General features: G+C 40.7%; 1 protein-coding gene across 7 annotated transcripts in view; it reads left to right on the forward strand.

Annotated features, from left to right (window-relative positions):
• The window catches only part of fbrsl1 (fibrosin like 1), a 358066-nt gene that overhangs the window by 229875 nt on the left and 111510 nt on the right, over positions 1-16681 (forward strand). For all 7 annotated transcript variants that reach the window (XM_023958685.1, XM_023958683.1, XM_023958687.1 and 4 more), the window contains one exon: positions 14883-14912. In XM_023958685.1, coding sequence (XP_023814453.1) covers positions 14883-14912 — 30 coding nt within the window. The remainder of the gene's footprint in view (positions 1-14882; positions 14913-16681) is intronic.

The following is a 16681-nucleotide window of genomic DNA, read 5'->3' on the forward strand; positions in this document are numbered from 1 at the left end:
AAAGAAAAAATTACATATCAAACTCAACAATTAAACGCACCTTCTTAAAAAGACATTTAGCCCATGGTGTTCACACCGGACAAGCAGGGAGGGGCTTTCTTCTTCTTCTTTTTCTGTTTATTAATGTTTGCCTACTACCTACAGATGGAAGAGGTTTTGTGCGAAATGTCAAAGACGTGCATACCTTGTAAATCTTGCTTCAGGCCTTTTCTTTCACAGCTCTATTTCGATATATGCAAGACTTGATGTCACTGACACAAACCGCAATTATTTCTCCTCAGTTATCAATTTTCAAACAGTTGGCACTCCCGTAAATTTAAAGGGACGCCATCCATATGTCACAACTAAATTCACGATCTTGATTGGTCAAAATTAAACCTGGTTTAACTTTCAACGTGCGCTTAATGGCTGGGTGTTTTGTCCGAACCTGAAAATAGAAACTTAGGTAGCTACCCATGAACATGAGAATTTTGAAGACAGGGGCCCGAAACAAGCAGACATGCGCGTTTACTTAGACTTTTCAATGAAAGTGGCCACTTCAACGTGCATTGCCGAGGGCCATATGAATGTAGCTTGAGTGTACTTAATATATAATACTTTTTTAAAGTAAAATTGTCAAGAAACTATTTTCTTGATAAAGATATTGAGAAAATTGACTTGCAAGAGAATTCCTCTGTATGCTTTACAAACATTAAGACGATCAGAGCAGCCCTTCCACCTGACTGTCCATCTGAAACAGTTTGCTGTTGGTGATGAGCATCATAGCTTCAAACAACTCAAGCCCCTAAACAAAAAGTGAAGCATGACTAGGTGGGTGGTGCATCAACGATCAGTGAGTGGAAAGAGAGGAAAGTTTGTTCTGGGCCCTCTGCAGAGACCCAGTGTGACCAATTGAGGTGATGGGATGAATAAGACCATTCACTTGGCCTAATGAAAGAGCTCCTGCTGGGTCTTGAATGAGGGTGGGCCCATCTGCTTCACATAGCCGTGCAAAAACCAGTGACCTCGAAAATTACCCAGGAAGCACTTCAGGACAGTCACCCCAGCAACAGGCTGGGGTTTGCATGGTAACCAGTCGCTTCAATCAGTTCCTGGCAGCATTTCACACAGAGCAAATTTATTTTTCTGTATTGAAAGAAGTTGGTGTGAAATCAGCTTCACCTGACATCCCATCCTACTCTTTTGATATTTTTTTAAGAAAAAAAAAACTGCCAATGATTGTGCTATGGAAAAACACACCCAGCAGCTTTAGCTACTTTTAGGAGTTCAGTGATACTTCCCAGGGTTTTTAATAGTACTTGAATGTATATGCTGCTTTTGAATAATCAGCAATTCCAAAAATGTTTAAAAAAACATTTACCGTGAGCTTTTGACATAGATTTGATTACAGAATGCAACACCCTAGGGTCTGGACATTTTAAGCATTTCTGAGGATCTGGTTCATTGGGCTTTATCTGTGAAATTTAGTTTAATATATTCAGCCTTGATGAGCCAGAGCCATGCAGGTCATTGAAGTTCCATTCCCCTTGCTGTTCCCTCGTGGAACTTTTGGCAGCGTGAAATGACAATCCGCCCCTGCACCCATCTCCCGCGTCAAAAAGTAATGAGATTGTGCTGCTGGAAATATCACTACAAAGCATCAGGCCTACGCTTGGGTCTGACTACACCTTCAAACAGCGCTTCCTGCCAGCTTGCTTGCCTTGCCTGCTTGCTGCAAAAGGAAACGAACAAAAACAATCAGAATCAGAGACAGAGAAACGGTGAGGGAAGCTCCCCACGCTGAGACAAACGAACACGCCGGGGCCTTTCATCCTGAGAGTGATTAGCCATCCGAAACGTTTTAAAAACCCACTTTTGAGTGTGTTCCTCAAACGAAAGAGTTCCATAAAGGAGTGGTGGTGAGATGCTTCTCACTGGGAAGCACCAGTGATCTAGTCTCTAATTGTGCCACCGCTGACAAGGCTGGTGTGTCGGGAAGCTTTTTGAGCAGGGCTTTTTGCTGCACTCTTGTTCCCTTCCTGTCAGATCCACCACCAAAGGCACAGGGGAACAAAAGAGCCCCTCACATTTTGTTCCCTTATCCATTTGCAATTTTCTGTCTTGCATAAATATAAGGCTAATTTAGCACACTAATGTTCCATGATACAGGCCTAATGTGACCAGAGCTAGCTGCTGTGTTCTGGAAAAAAAAATTATATATATATATATATATACTTTTTAGCCTGAATAATTTATGTCTCAGCCTCAAATGTGGCTGATCTTTGCAAAATACGTGAACAAACTGGGAAAAGAATGTTAAAGTTCTCTAAACAGCAGTCAAGAATGAGTTTAAGCTTTCAGATATGGAAAACTTTTCTGCCACAGAACTCTGATTAATGACAACAGTTTGAAAAATCAAAGAAGAATCACTGACAGGCGGAGCGAAGAGGAGTTGAATGAGGAGGGGAAAAAAAGAAAAACAAAAGGAGTTAAGCTTGAGCTCGTAAAAATCAGTATTATAACAACATTAATTGATGCTGCTGAGCACCATATGTGACACCATATGGAATAGCTGCCCCGGAGGCCTGCTATAATAGACAGCCTGCAGCGGTGCTCGCAACTTGGCACATTTACAAACAAGGGACGTCCCATTAATATCAGCTACACAGGCTGAGCAGGAGACAGAAGACAAGGAAGGAGGACGGGAAGGAGGAGTGATAAAATCAGAGGAGAGAACCAATTAAATTTTGACGTCAACTGGGTGTCACTTTACACCCTATTTTTCTGCATCTTATTGTTTCTGCTAGATTAAGTTATCTGATACATAGATATATCAGTATGCATGAAGAAAAACCCACAGATTTCCTTAATTACAGTAAGAAACGGCCCCTCCCATGTGGGTTAATCATACCCCCCTGTGTCCTCCCAACTGCCACTCCCTGCACAGATGTCCAGCAGGGCCTTCATCATGCACACACACAGTCTTGAGCAGGTGAAGTGATTCATAGCTGCTTGATAAAGGTGGCATGAAAGCGTCCCGCTTAACCTCTCTGTGCCGGATCGCAGGGCAGCTGTTATTTACTGCTGCTCATAGCACTTGCTCCTGTCTCCCGACAGCAACCGTCTCCAATTGGGAAAAGTTATAGATTCCTTTAAAACAGGAGTCAATAAATCAATAGTGTGTTCTCAGTAAATCCCAGCTCTCAACTTGGCATAAATATCAACCCTGAAGGCGCATATGAAGCTACGTAAGCCTCAACAATGCGCGTTCAAGCGACCATTTCCAATAAAAAATGTATGTTTTTGGGCTCTACATACTTTAAAAGTTAAACCACGTAAAACTTCGACCAATCAGGGACTTGGATTTGGTAGCGACATATGGATGACATCCCTTTTATTACACTGAAGTGCCAAGAGTTTGAAAATTAGTCATGGAGGAGAAATTAATAATTGCGGTTTGTGCCCGGCCGGCACTATAAGACACTAAGTTTTTCATATATCGGGATAGAGCTGTGAAAGAAAATCCTGGAGCAAAATTCCCAACATTGTGCACCAAATCCCTTATTTCAACATTCCATATATGCGCCTTCAAGAATACACATTATTGAATGCGCATCACATGCCCGGTGTGATTGTAGCATAAGTCTTTGCGGAGAAAAGCATCAGCTGGTTTTGCATCACCGGCATATGCATGCAAATGGATATGTATGACTGTGCCCTAAGTACCAGTTTGTCCTCATTGAAAGAGGCTCCTGCAGCCACTTACAAAAAACGTAGGAGCTTCTTGTGAAACAAAGTTGTCAGCCACTCTGTTGAGTTTCATAGAATGTGAGGTGGAACAAGAGAAGTGTACAGCTGTTTCCTCCCCGACACAGAGGGAGGCAGATGAAGAGCAAAACAGAAAGGAGGAGGTAGAAGAAAAAAGAGAAAGCTTCTCGCTCTGTGATGTGCACTGATGTAGCTGCAGCTCTAGGTCAAACACTGCCAGTGTTTTGTGTTCATCTTCGTCTGGTCTCCCCAGTGCTCCTTTAAATTATTCACCGCCTGAAGTGTGCAGTGTGGCTGCCATCTTTCTTCCCCTCTCCTCCTCCTTTTACTGCTCTCTCTCTGTTATTCCTTTCCCCTTCATTCCTGTCCTCTCGAGTGACGGCTTGTTCCATACACTTTTCAGCCAGCTTTCATAATAGACTCCATCTTGCACATTTCACCCTTGCTTCTCTCCTGCTTGGCTCTAAAACCAGACCCAGCCTTTTTTTTGTAATCAGGGAGGGACTACTAGTTGTTTGGATCAGTTCCTCAGTAGCTCGTGCTCTTTAACCTCCCTTCCACTCCTATTTTATTACATCCCTGGTGTACAAGCTGACTTGACAATCTGTACTGCCTCCCCTATGTTTTTTCATGATCTTTGACCTTGGTGACATGAATTAAATCCCTCTTTCCGACCTGTCAGCTTAACAAATTCAAGACTTTTTTACATGTATTAATGGTTAGTACTGATGGTTTAGCCAATTTTTGTTGAATATTAAATTTAAGAATGAAGGCAATTCCTACCAAGCTAACATTAGCTAACAAGTCAGCTCCTATTGTACCTTCTTTCTTTCTGTGTATAGCGTTATACCAGTTAATTAAAGACCCACTTTGATATAAATGATTTTCTTAACTTGTTCTTGTGGCATTTTTTCACTATGTAAAACATTTATAAAGAAAATTAAGCTCAAAATTACACCTCAGAGTATTTCTTTATTCCAATCGTTGTGAATCTAGAGCAGACAAAAAAAAGTGCTGATGGAAAAAGCATGTACTGTAGGTGTGTTATAGAAAACGAAAGATTTTTGGATCTTGGCTACAGCAAAATCGCTGCTGTTCTATGACTCGGTTCGCATTGACACGACGCCTAATTATAATGGGAAACAAACAAATCCAAGCGTCAAACTAAAGGGAGTGGATGCTTATATTTTCTAAACGTTATTGCATAGTTGTAAAAGCAAAGATGTCATCTACACTAGCATAAACTTAAAAGTAGCCTTGCTTTTGTTGATACAGCAGCCCCTTGAGGATTGTGTGTTCCGCCTTTGGCTACCCCAGGAGAGACCAAAACGAATAAAGAGGTTAAATCCAATTGGAGTCGCTGCAACAGGACACTCGTCTGAGAGTGCCCACAATAACATTTGATCATTGCAGAAAGGGGAATAGGAGTAACAGGCATGGACGAAGGGAGCTGAGGCCTTTACACTCTGCTCCTCCTCTCCAAAAGTCTTTACCCACCCTCTTGCAATCGCTGTCACCCCACATGAAAGCCCCCTCTGGCCTGATGACAAGTCTAGCGTGAAACGTTTGGCTGCCCCCTGAAATTAGCGGTAGAGCCCCCTGGCAGCACATGCTTCTCATGACCAGCACACAGTGGGCTGTCGCCAGACTCTTTTCATTATGGCGGTGCCCTGCCAGCCCCCTGACTCCACTCCTTCTGCCTCTTCCTCTATCCCACCTCCCTCTACTTCTTCTTCTTCTTCTTCCCCCTGTGTGTCAGCCAGAGCTTAGTAAACAGCATCTGTAGTGCTCTTCACATTACTGTCATAGAGAGAAAAGAAAAGGAGGGAACCAGGCTCTCTGTGGGTGTTGCTATTATCTCTTTGTATGCAAATGTCTTTATGTGTGCATACACTGTGTCATTTTGCATGAAAAATTATAAGCATTTGCTGTGTATGTTTCCTTGTGTGTCTCTACGCGCCGGCTTGACTGGATTAGTGTGGCGCGAGAGTTAGCAGTAGCAGCAGAGTGAGAAGAGCGGAGAGACAAGGGGAGTAGCAGTACAGAGCAACGCCTGGAGGCTCAATCTGTTTCTCACTGAGCTACATCAGTGTTAGAGACGGCGGCTTGGGCCGCGGGGAAGCCTCCATTCGCTCCATCAAACTGTCAGGCAGCCAGCGGAGCTGCACAGGGAGACTCTCAGCTGCCCTCGGGGCCAGTTCAAGTCAACATCCCATTTCCTTGCCTCCTCGCCTAATTTCTCCTATGCCCCCGACTTAAATTTCCAATGCCCAGTGTCTGCTGCTGCAGCTCAGCGGCACTGGGCCTGAGGCCCTGTCAAAACACAGCAATGTGCCTGGGATTGTGCACGTTTTTTGTGTGTCCGCTGACAAAACTCTGGGGAACAAGACTGCACACCAGCTACAGTCGCACAACCAGCAGAGACTAAACGGAGCAGAGCGGCCTTATAAAAGACAGAATGCAGGAAAAGAAACAACCCTCTTGTCTCATGCTAGTACCCATTTTTCTTCCATGACTACATTCATAGCACAGTTGTGTATTTCGTGTCCCCTCAGGTTTCTGGCAGTTTTCTTATTTTCTCTGAGTTGCATAAATGATCCCTTCTCTCTCATATATCTGCCTTTAATGTCTGTTTTTCCCTTGCCAAAAGACTCCAAGGATCACACAAGCACCAGAGCCAGCTCTGTTGCTCTCTTAGGTTTCTTTCTAAATGCAAAGGTTTGTAGATTCCGAGAGGTCATTTAATTTAACCAAGAACTGGGAGTACTTTTGAAGTTTATCCACGCTGTTATCACCATCAATCTTTTTCTGCACTGCACCCCTGCTCCCCCGCCTACTCCTTGACCTCACCGCATACTTCATGGAAGTGCAGTAGAGCTGTGCCAGGTCTCAGTGCTGTTAACATGCATTCTGGGTAACGTTAAAATCTGCTTAGTTTGGCCTCGGTTTAGGACTTTATCTTTCCTCACCCTGTTTTGATTTACGTGGCCCTCGTTGAGTGTTCCTTTAAGTGTGTCAGCTCTGAACCAGGGGCCTGTGTTTGTCTGGCTAATGCAAAAAGCTTCTTAAGCCCGTCATTTTCAACCCTCTTTCACTCTCATTCTCTGTCCTCTCTCAGTAGACCTCAGTGAAAGGGGCTTTTGCTGAAGCCTCTGTTTGAACAGCCAACTCTGAGGTCCCAAGCTCAAATATGGGTTTGCGTGAGATCCTGTCTAGGCCTGCTGGTCGATAATATTTCTGCCAGGCAGAGCTTTTTCTCTCCTTCTCATTCCCAAAGGACCCCACATCTTCGCGGAGATCAATACTTTACTAATCCAGAGCTCCCAGGCTCACCCTGGGTAATCAGCTGGCTTCCCATGGCACTAGCTGGGGAGGTCAAGGGTCAAATGGCTCTATAGATTTGATCCTGTGATCAGATCCCCCTATAGGAGAGTCCTTTCAAATGTAGCTAGTAAGGTCAAAAGAAATCACTCGATTTTTTTTTTTTTTTTTTTGCTTTGTGTGACTAAGGAAGTTGGTGTTTTTGTTGTCATATATACCACAATACTTTAGCTATTTTTTGAAGCCTTAACCATTTTTCACCAAAAGAGAAGCTATCAAGGCTTGCATTATGATTTAGTGGTTACCGCTGTCGCCTCACAGTGAGAAAGCCCCGGTTCGTAGCCTAGTTGGGACCTTTCTATGTGGAGTTTGCATGTTCCCCCATGCATGAATGGGTTTTCTTTGGGCACTCTAGCCTTTTCCTACCGTCCAATGTCATGCTTCATAGGTTGAATGGTGACTCTAAATTTTCCCTAGGTGTGAATGTGTCCGATTGTGTGGTACTGCAGCAGACAGTACCCCACCTTTGCTCAAGAGTAGCCTGGATAGGCTCCAGCAGCCCTGTAACCCCAAAAGGGATTTAGAAGGTTCTGGAGAAGGATTGAAGAAGCTATGAAAAGATGACAAGAGTTTAGAAGAAAATTCACCAAGGAAATCATCTAAAGAACCAGCATTAGTTTATTTTTATATTTTATTTTATTTTTCATTAATGTTGTTGTAAAATCCACTTTTGATATCCCGCTGATGTTTTAGCTTTTGGGGAGGATTTGAGGTTTAGCATGCACTCTCCATCAGGGTAGCAACAGATCTCACACCTTTTCACCACATCCCACTACCTGCAGGAGGGAAATTGCAGGAGAAAATTGATGTTGTTCCATAAGTATCCATTGCTGCTTTGGTCTTCAACTATCTAAATGGACTATTACCCCTGTGTGAGCTCTCACTCCAAGACGCTGGGGTTTGTCAGAAGTCTTTCTTTGCAGTCAGGGGTATATCATGGTGCATCTCCCAGGAGAAATGACCTCTAAATAAAAGTCATGTCTCTTGTATGTAAAGATTTCTGTTATTTTTTTGTTGGCCTGTCTTAGTGTTCCTTGTATAAAAACACTTTACAGGTCAAATGTGTTTTGACACTCCCCTGTTTACAGATTCTTATCAAAGTGTCTTGTTACTCTCTCAAAAGAAAGATTGTAAAGCAAGCTAGATGTGCAAAAAGTAGTCTTTAAATGAAGGTATAGATCAAAATGTGTTCTAAATTTTTAACTAAAGAACATAGTGTATTTTCTGCACCATAGGGCACATCCGTCAATGAATGGTCTATTTTCACCTTATGTCACATTACGCGAGACAAATGGTCAGAGATAAGTCCATCACTCAGTCAGACTGTGTGAATACGCTCACTCCCAATTTTGTAAGCAACATGTTTGACACCGCTACACGTTAGCCACGTTAGCGTGTTCAACCTTTTTTGCAGCAGAGTTTTGAGGCACACTGTCGCTTTTTGAAAAAAATGAATGCTTTTAAGTGCTTTTTGAAACAACACACTACCTTCAGCTGCACAATTTTGTTTTTAGCTGAAGCTCAAGCTTGCTGTGTTATCTGCAGACCACAATCAACAAGAACAGGGCTCTATTCCCTCATTCCAGAGTCTTACTTTTGTCTGAATTTTTTAAAAATTGTCCCTTTGGTAGCACCATAATCATCATAATCTCAGATTTTTTACAGGAGATTTGAGGTTAACCAGTTAGAAAGGTTCCTCCTGCACCCAAATGCACCAATGTTAACCCTTTAACACCGGAGCTTTAGCTCTGGTGTTGGCCTTCTCTTGACTACCGAAACTCTTCAACCGTTGACACAACTGATGTGATTCCAGCGGATTCTGAAGCCGAGAAAAGCAGCTTTGCACTGACATGAAACACTTTACAGTAGGGAAGTGTTTTCGCAATCAATGTAAATCTGCTGATTTTGTTGCAGAGCATAGCGGCTTTACGTGGTTATGCAACACTTAGCATTGTTAATGGGATGCATATTGGTGTAAAGCCGCTTATCTCTGTGTCAGAATCAGCAGATTCACTGTAATCATATGAACAGTCAAAGATTTATAGTAGGTCAAAGCACGTGTTATTTAGGTGTCGCTGGCGAAAGCTCCCTTGTTAAATATGGTCATTCTTTTGCAACATGGGCTGTGAACAATAAGAAATTTCACTTGACGTCAAACTAGGAAGCAGACGTAACCACACCGTATTGACTCTAAGACACTGTGATAATGCACCATAAAGCACAGATGTTTTTCCCCTAGTGTTGCTTGTTTGTCGTGCTCTTCTAGTAGTCGCTGACGAAGATGCAGAGAAGCCAGGCAAGTTGCTTCTGTCTTCTTCCTTCTATCTGTTAGTCTGATCTCACAGTCAACTGACCTGTGTGTGAAACTGTGATTATTTTGGGCAGCCATTTTAATGCTTTCAGGGATCTGCCGTGCTGACTGTCTGCCCTTGGGTTAGGGTTAGGAAAATCTCCGGGAGAATTCCTGCCTTCATTGCTACCCAGTTTAAGCTTTAGCGTCGTCATGGAGGCAAGTCCAGGTTGAGCCCTGACTCAAGCCAGGTCTGTCAGCAGAATAAATAGTTAGTCTCAGAAGTGTAGAAAGCTGTGTAAATGTCAAATGCAGTCATCTGATGTCCTGGCACAAGGGAAGGTGGGCTCATGGAGGAAGTGGGAAGAAAGGGATGTGTTGGAGAAATGAGCTGAAACTAGTCCACTGTTAGTTTTAGATGGCTGTCGGCAGGAGCAGACGTTGCTGCTTGCCTCTGATAAGGTATTCATTTTTTTTCCTTTATTCTTCCTTTCTTGAGGAACGGGGAAAATCCGCAGGGGAGCTTGGTTGCTGTTAGGCAGCTTAGTGAGTAGCATTTCTCCCAGATTTTAACAACATCCCATCTGGCCATCAAACGTGCTGTTCAGGAGAACTTCGCTTTGAGCTAACAATTCTACATTTTTTACCATTCTGCTTTCTTGTACTGTAACAACCTAAAAGAAATCTTGTGGAGGGGATTTTTATCACCAGTTGTACAAATGAACAAATCTTTTAACAAGTCATGTTTGATTCCTCTATGATTGGACCAAGTGTAATCCCCCAACAGTACAGTCACATAAAGTAATCACGTAATTGCTTTGTTTCCATCTTTTCATCTTTTCATTTTTTGATGCCCTCTCCACCCCCCGGCTTGTTCTTTTGGTTTGCTCCACCTTTTTCCACCTGCCTTCCTTTCTCCTGCTGTGCTGCTTCTCTGCTTCCTTTTGAGCCTGGGCTAGTGGTACCTTTTATGCTCCACTGTAGTGCATGCCTCTTGGATAAGCACCTCACTGTGCTCTTTTGATATTATTTTTCCTCCTTACCCGCTGCATCGTTATACGGCTTCGTCTCCAGTGGAACAGTTACTGCTGCAACAGTAACAAGGCCAGCCATGTACCCAGGGAGTAGTCAGTACCATTTGATCATTTCTATTACTGAGGAGCTTAAAGTCATTTCTAGCAACGGAGAAGTGGAAGTCATATTTGTAGCTGTATGACAAAGAATAGCACAGATCAAAACAAAGAAATAAAGGTTTTGGATTTGATCTCAGCCTGATAAAATGTAAGTGAGACAAAAATGTCAGAGATAAGTCCGTCAGTCAGGCTTTATTAGCAGTGTTCACAGTAATTCTAGAACTTGTTTTTAACACGCTACACATTAGCCACATTAAAAGTATTAGCCATGGTGGAGTATTCACTGTACCTGTAACTCCCAACCTTGTTTGCAACACGTGTAAATCCAGACTGATACCACTAAAGCAGATGTTACTGTGACTAGGCTAACTCCAAATCTTGTTTATAATAGTTATGCACATTAGGTGCGTTAGTGTTTTCATAATACCTGTAACTCCCAACCATTTTAGGAACAACATAAAAAAAACAATCAGACACTGTTGCACATTAGCCGTGTTAGCATATTCACAAGACCAGTAACTCCCAACCTTAACACAAGAAAAAAGAATAGTCAGACGCCGCTACACATTAGCGTATTCACAGTACCTGTATCTCCCAATCTTGTAAATACATGTAAAAGAAGAACAAAGTTCAACACTGCTTCACATTATGTATTCAGAATAACCCACAAACTTTGGACATTGTAAAAAAAAAAAAGCTAACTTTTCGCCAACAGTCATCACAACCAGAATTCATCCATAAGGTACTCCAGATTATAAATTAGTTTAGAGACCATTTTGTCGGACACTTAAAGCAGGTCAAAACATACAGCTTATGAAAGTTATGTGTGACGAACAAAACAACAAAGCAGATTTTTATTTAATGTCTTTTTTCCAAAGCATAGAAAAAAATTGTATGTGTCTGTAACATTTGGCTATTCAGGTTATAAAGTCATTTTCTTTTAAAAAAAAATCATTCTGAATAGAAAATGATAAAAATACCTATGAAGTTTTTTTTTTTTTTAAGTTTTATAACTTTGTCTGGGTTTGTGATTTTCGTTTATTTCAACATTTCTTTTTTCTGCTTGTTGGGTATAGTTTAAGAAGCAAACACCGGGTCTTTTTAATGTAGGTTTGCTATTTAATTTATTAGGAAAACAATGCAAAAGGGAGTGCACACATGTCCACCATTCTTTCAATGACATCTGAACTGGAGTTTTTATATTAGTTACTAAAAGTATGAAAAACATCCCCTAAATAAATTCCCATTAAATCTCCTGACACAAACTATATATTTGGATACTTTTAAAAGGTATAGCTCTCTTAAATCTTCTTTTTATATTCTGTTGGTGCAATCATTCCTCAAATCCACCATCAAATCTGTTAGTATGTGTGATGAATTAAGTTCACCTGTACTGCCATGATTTAAATTAGCAGTTGAAGTAACAAGGAGGTGCTATCAATCAAAAGCACTTGATTAGATTGTTGACAAGTGGTAACACCTCTGCAAAAAGAAATGTGTTGGATGCATACAGTTCTGGTTTTTAAAGGTGTCTGTTAACATGTTGCCAGAAAAAACAGAAACTCACTTTTCTTCATCACTTTTCAATTAACTTCTCAAGGTCAGATGGTAAGTGCTGAGAGAAATTGCCAAAATTGTTAATAAAAAGGACATGGGAGCTTAGATCAGTAAAGTTCCATCTGAATCCACAAGACTTCTGCTAAAAATATGTTGCAGACTTGTTTATTTCAAAAACAAACTAAAGAAGACAAAGACACAAATGTGTGTTAATACAGAGATATAATAAACCCAATTATGGGATATATTAATGCATTGATTAGAAAATGAAAAAATAGTTCATATGCACATACATCCAAATATACATTTAAATTAATCCATTGTAATTACTCTTAATCATACACATGTTTGCACTTATACATACATTACATGACACATTGAATCCGTAACATATTAGGTTCTCAAATAAAGCTTAATTAATTGCTTGAAAGGGAGATGGATGAAACAAATTCATATATTCCCTCCCCTCATATTAAGAAATTAATCATAGGTTGATGAATACCAGAGCATCAGCATGCACACGTAATTATAGTTGTTAGGCATGGTGGTGGAGTGTTAATGGTTTGGGTTGGGGTCAGTTGAACCTTAATATGGCAGAAGAGAGAGCTAACAAAGATGTCATCCTGGTACAGGCTAAGTCTAGACATTACAGCAGTTGTACTTTCTGTTGCCACGTACTAAAAGAGCTGTTTATAGAAAAAAAAGACATGGTTATCTTTTGATCTACTGTCAAAGCGTTCTCAGCGGTCTTTTATTTCTGTTCTGATTATGCCGTTTTTAGCCAAAATAAAAAAAAAACATTCAGAGACTGTTACACATTAGTCGTTTTCTAGGGCATAGTTTTGGCAGATTCATCAGAAATTCCCCTGTGAGTTGAGAACGGGATTGTGGGTGAAAAGCAACCCCGCCTTCCTTTACCCTCCCCGTCTTTGTTGCAGAGCAGAGCGTGTATTTTCTATGTCACAAATACGAGTTTTTCAAACTGCATTTTTTTCATCTGCTCCTGATTCAAAATGATTTGAATAAAGAAATACTCAAATGCAATTTTGAGATTAATTTTCTTTATATAAATATGTCCTCTATCATCCAAAAATAGCACATGGTAAAAAGATCAAAAACACAATATTTGTCAGAATAGACATTTTTAAGTTCCTGTTTAAGTTAGCAATTTGTTATCATTTTAATTTTACATTGTTTTTTAATTGAAATAAAAACATACGTTCGGGCAGTGTGTGGAGTTATGTGCAGTTATTCATGTAATCCCAACAACAAAGCCTCCTAAAGGAGTTGAGTCACATTGTTTTACACAGAAGCTTCTGGCACCAAGAACCCCTGCTGTATTACTTGTCTGGAAATAGAAGGATGGATAATGGGGCATGGACACCCACACACACTTGCCCCTTTCTGGTCTCCTGAGAGATTTTGGCCACGGAGCCCCTTGTTCTGATTACTCTCGTTACTTAATTATACATTTGGACCCACCGCACTAACAACAAAGGGGCACTGTGATTCCATTGACCCAGCTCCCTTCTCATTGTCCCCTGCTTTGACAGCAAGTCAAACAAAATAAAGAGGCTCCACTTAAATGTTGCCACAGGAACTTAATTGACAGATTGAAGACAGATTTTTACAAGGGACGGTGCCCCCCACCACCACCAACATGTGCTATGCGATAGAGTTGCTTTGCTCCTCACTTCCTGCTGTGAGGTCCAGTGGGACTGTCCTGCAGCTTGACCACTTCACTTTTGCACTTTTCTTTAGGAAGAAGGCTTTCTGCCAAAATGACAAAGCAGAAAGTAAGAGTTGGAAATAAAAATAAGTCTCCTACTTGATGGATTTAACCCTTGTGCTATCTTAGATGACCCCACCCTTACATTGACGTGTTGTTCCTACCATGACAAAGGTGGATAAAGGTGGAAAGATTTCATGTAATCCATGGACACCAGTGAATATCACAAATCATTGAAGAAAAAGCTTCAGCGCACTGTCTAGTGGGTCTAAATGACCCAACTCCCAATGTTAAAGTGCCTAGGATAGCACAAGGGTTACAGTTGTGGAATATGGTCTCCACACATACAAGCCCTGTTTTAACTAAAAGACCAGGCACAACAGAATTTCTTTCTTTATTTTATAAGTTTGACTTTTTTTTTTTTTTTTTACTTTCCCCCATATATAGAGGAGAGAAACAGCTTGTGCGATTTCAAGTGTCATAGACAAGGTGCTTCACCACCATCACTAAAAAAAAGTGATGTGGCCTTTGGCCATGTTAGACAAAACATCTATCAGCAAACAACCTTTCTTGTTATTCAGTTCCTTTATCTCTGTTCAAATCTGACACACATAATGAATACTGGTTTGTCACAAGGCAAATTTGAAATACCACACATAATAGGTGCTGTCTTGGAGAATTCTAAAGGTCTAAGCTCCCTGTGTCCTTGAGATGTAATTTTAATTTTAAAGCACACTTGAGGGCTAAATAACCAGCTGCAGCTGAATGCAAAATCACTGAACAGACTCTTAATATGGAAAGTCTGTAAAGCAGTATTTGTTTTTCTTTTGCAAATTTACTGCATTGAACTCGAGACAAAAACACACTTAGTAGGGGCTATACTCCTTATAAAAGTGGGAAATAATTCCTGCCACACTTCTCTTTCCCTCTTGTTTGCATTGAAAGGGGCCAGTATATGAGATATTGCAAACAACAACAAAAATTCTACCAGAGATAATTGATGAATAGTTCTTTGACATTTCCTGTGTCTGCTTTTATGTTGCAGTGTGACAGTGAGACTGAAATTGAGGAGAAGGTAAGAACTGCTTTTTTTGTGTTCATTCACAAACCGCCAGAAGTGGTTGGAAGTTGGGGATGAAGTGGTCCTTTGTTTATCGTGGGAGTTACGTTCCAAAAATAACACAAAACAGGTGAAATACACAGAGCAAACATCATTATTTTTTACATTTATTGTAGATGTTTAAAGGCTAAAACCCCTCACTACACACTTTATACACTTTTTTCAGAAACACAATAAGATTTTCCAACGTTTCTCTCTTGTTTTAACTCTCAAAGTTAAACCTGCATAGAGGAAAATATCCAGTATTGGTAAAACCAAAACAAAGACCTGATATCATTCAAAGATTGTTTGGTTGGGTGTTATTGTAAATAGGCTAACGCAGCTAACACGCTGTCAAACTGTGTTTAATTTCTATGTGTTACTAACAAGTTTGGGAGTTAGAATAGTCACTGTAATTTTCGTTTTAACAACATCAGTCTGGACTTTTTTATATGTTGCAACAAAGGTTGGGTGTTATAGTTAATATGCTAATGTGGCTAACTTGTAGCACTTTCAGATTGTTCTTTTTTTACTAAAAAGTTTGGGTGTTATCATGGTCATGGTAAACTTTGTTTTGACAATATCAGTCTTTTTTTTCTACGTGTCACTAATAAGGTTGGGAATAACAGGGATTGTGAATACACTAACATGGCTAATGTGTAACAGTGTCTGACTGTATTTTTTTATTTTATTTTTTATAGAAGTTAGTGTGATCAAGTTACATTTGTTTTAGTTGAATCCGTCTATTTTTACGTGTTGCAAACACTTTGCTAGTTACAGGTATTATAAATATGCTAATGCGGCCAGTCAGGTCCCAAAACATAATGCTGTTTAAAAAAAAAAATGCTAAATGAAAGAATCCGTATAACAGCAAGACCACGAAAAGAGAACCCGCGATATAGCGAGGGAACACTAACAAAATGGGAACTGCCCAAAGAGACAAAAGTCTGATGGCTGACCGAGAGCTCCCTGCTACTGTTGATTAGTATTCTCTTTCTTTCTTTTTTAAACAGGAAGTTAGAAGTGCGTTGAGGTTCGGTGTTAAACTCTGTGTTCAACATCTGTTATCATTGCATACCACCTGTATTGGATTGTTTTCCCAGGATGTGTCATCAGTGAGCCTCCTAAGTTATTTCCGATTTTAACTCTCAGGCAGTTTGCCAGATGCACTCTATCAGGTTCGCCTCCTGTGTATTTGTTTGTTGCAAAGTTAGATTTGGTGAGCTAATGGCAGCCACCTGTTTACAAGATAGAGCGCCTTTGGGGAACCTCAAACATCCTAATTCCTCTACAGTTTAGCAATTACCCCCTGGTAAATGAACGAGATAGCATGCTTAATCTTCTGTAAGCTTAGCCTTCGGTTCCGTGGAAATGTCTGCAACTCTGACTATAAATAATACATTGATAGCAGGCCCAATTTGCATTAACTGTAGCCTGGCAAGTCAATAGGCTTTTATCTCTTCATTGAAGCAAGACGCAACCAAGGGCGTTTGCTAGCTGACATGACGGAGAGACGTAGCAGGCCTGTCAGTTTCCATGCGGCTCCTTGGCATCACTGTGGGGGGTTCGAACACAGAGTAAAATGGGAAGGAATCTCTGAGAGTGCTTCCCATTACAAGGTTTTATTTTCCCTTTTGCTCAGTTACTTCAGACCCCCAAAACCTTGCAGTGTCACAGATTTTGACTTTTTAACGTTATAAAAATTTAATGTGACCATGCAGAAAAACACCAAGAAGGAAGGGGGA

Source organism: Oryzias latipes, chromosome 9 (genome assembly GCF_002234675.1).
Source record: "Oryzias latipes chromosome 9, ASM223467v1".
Classification (NCBI taxonomy): Eukaryota; Metazoa; Chordata; class Actinopteri; order Beloniformes; family Adrianichthyidae; genus Oryzias; species Oryzias latipes.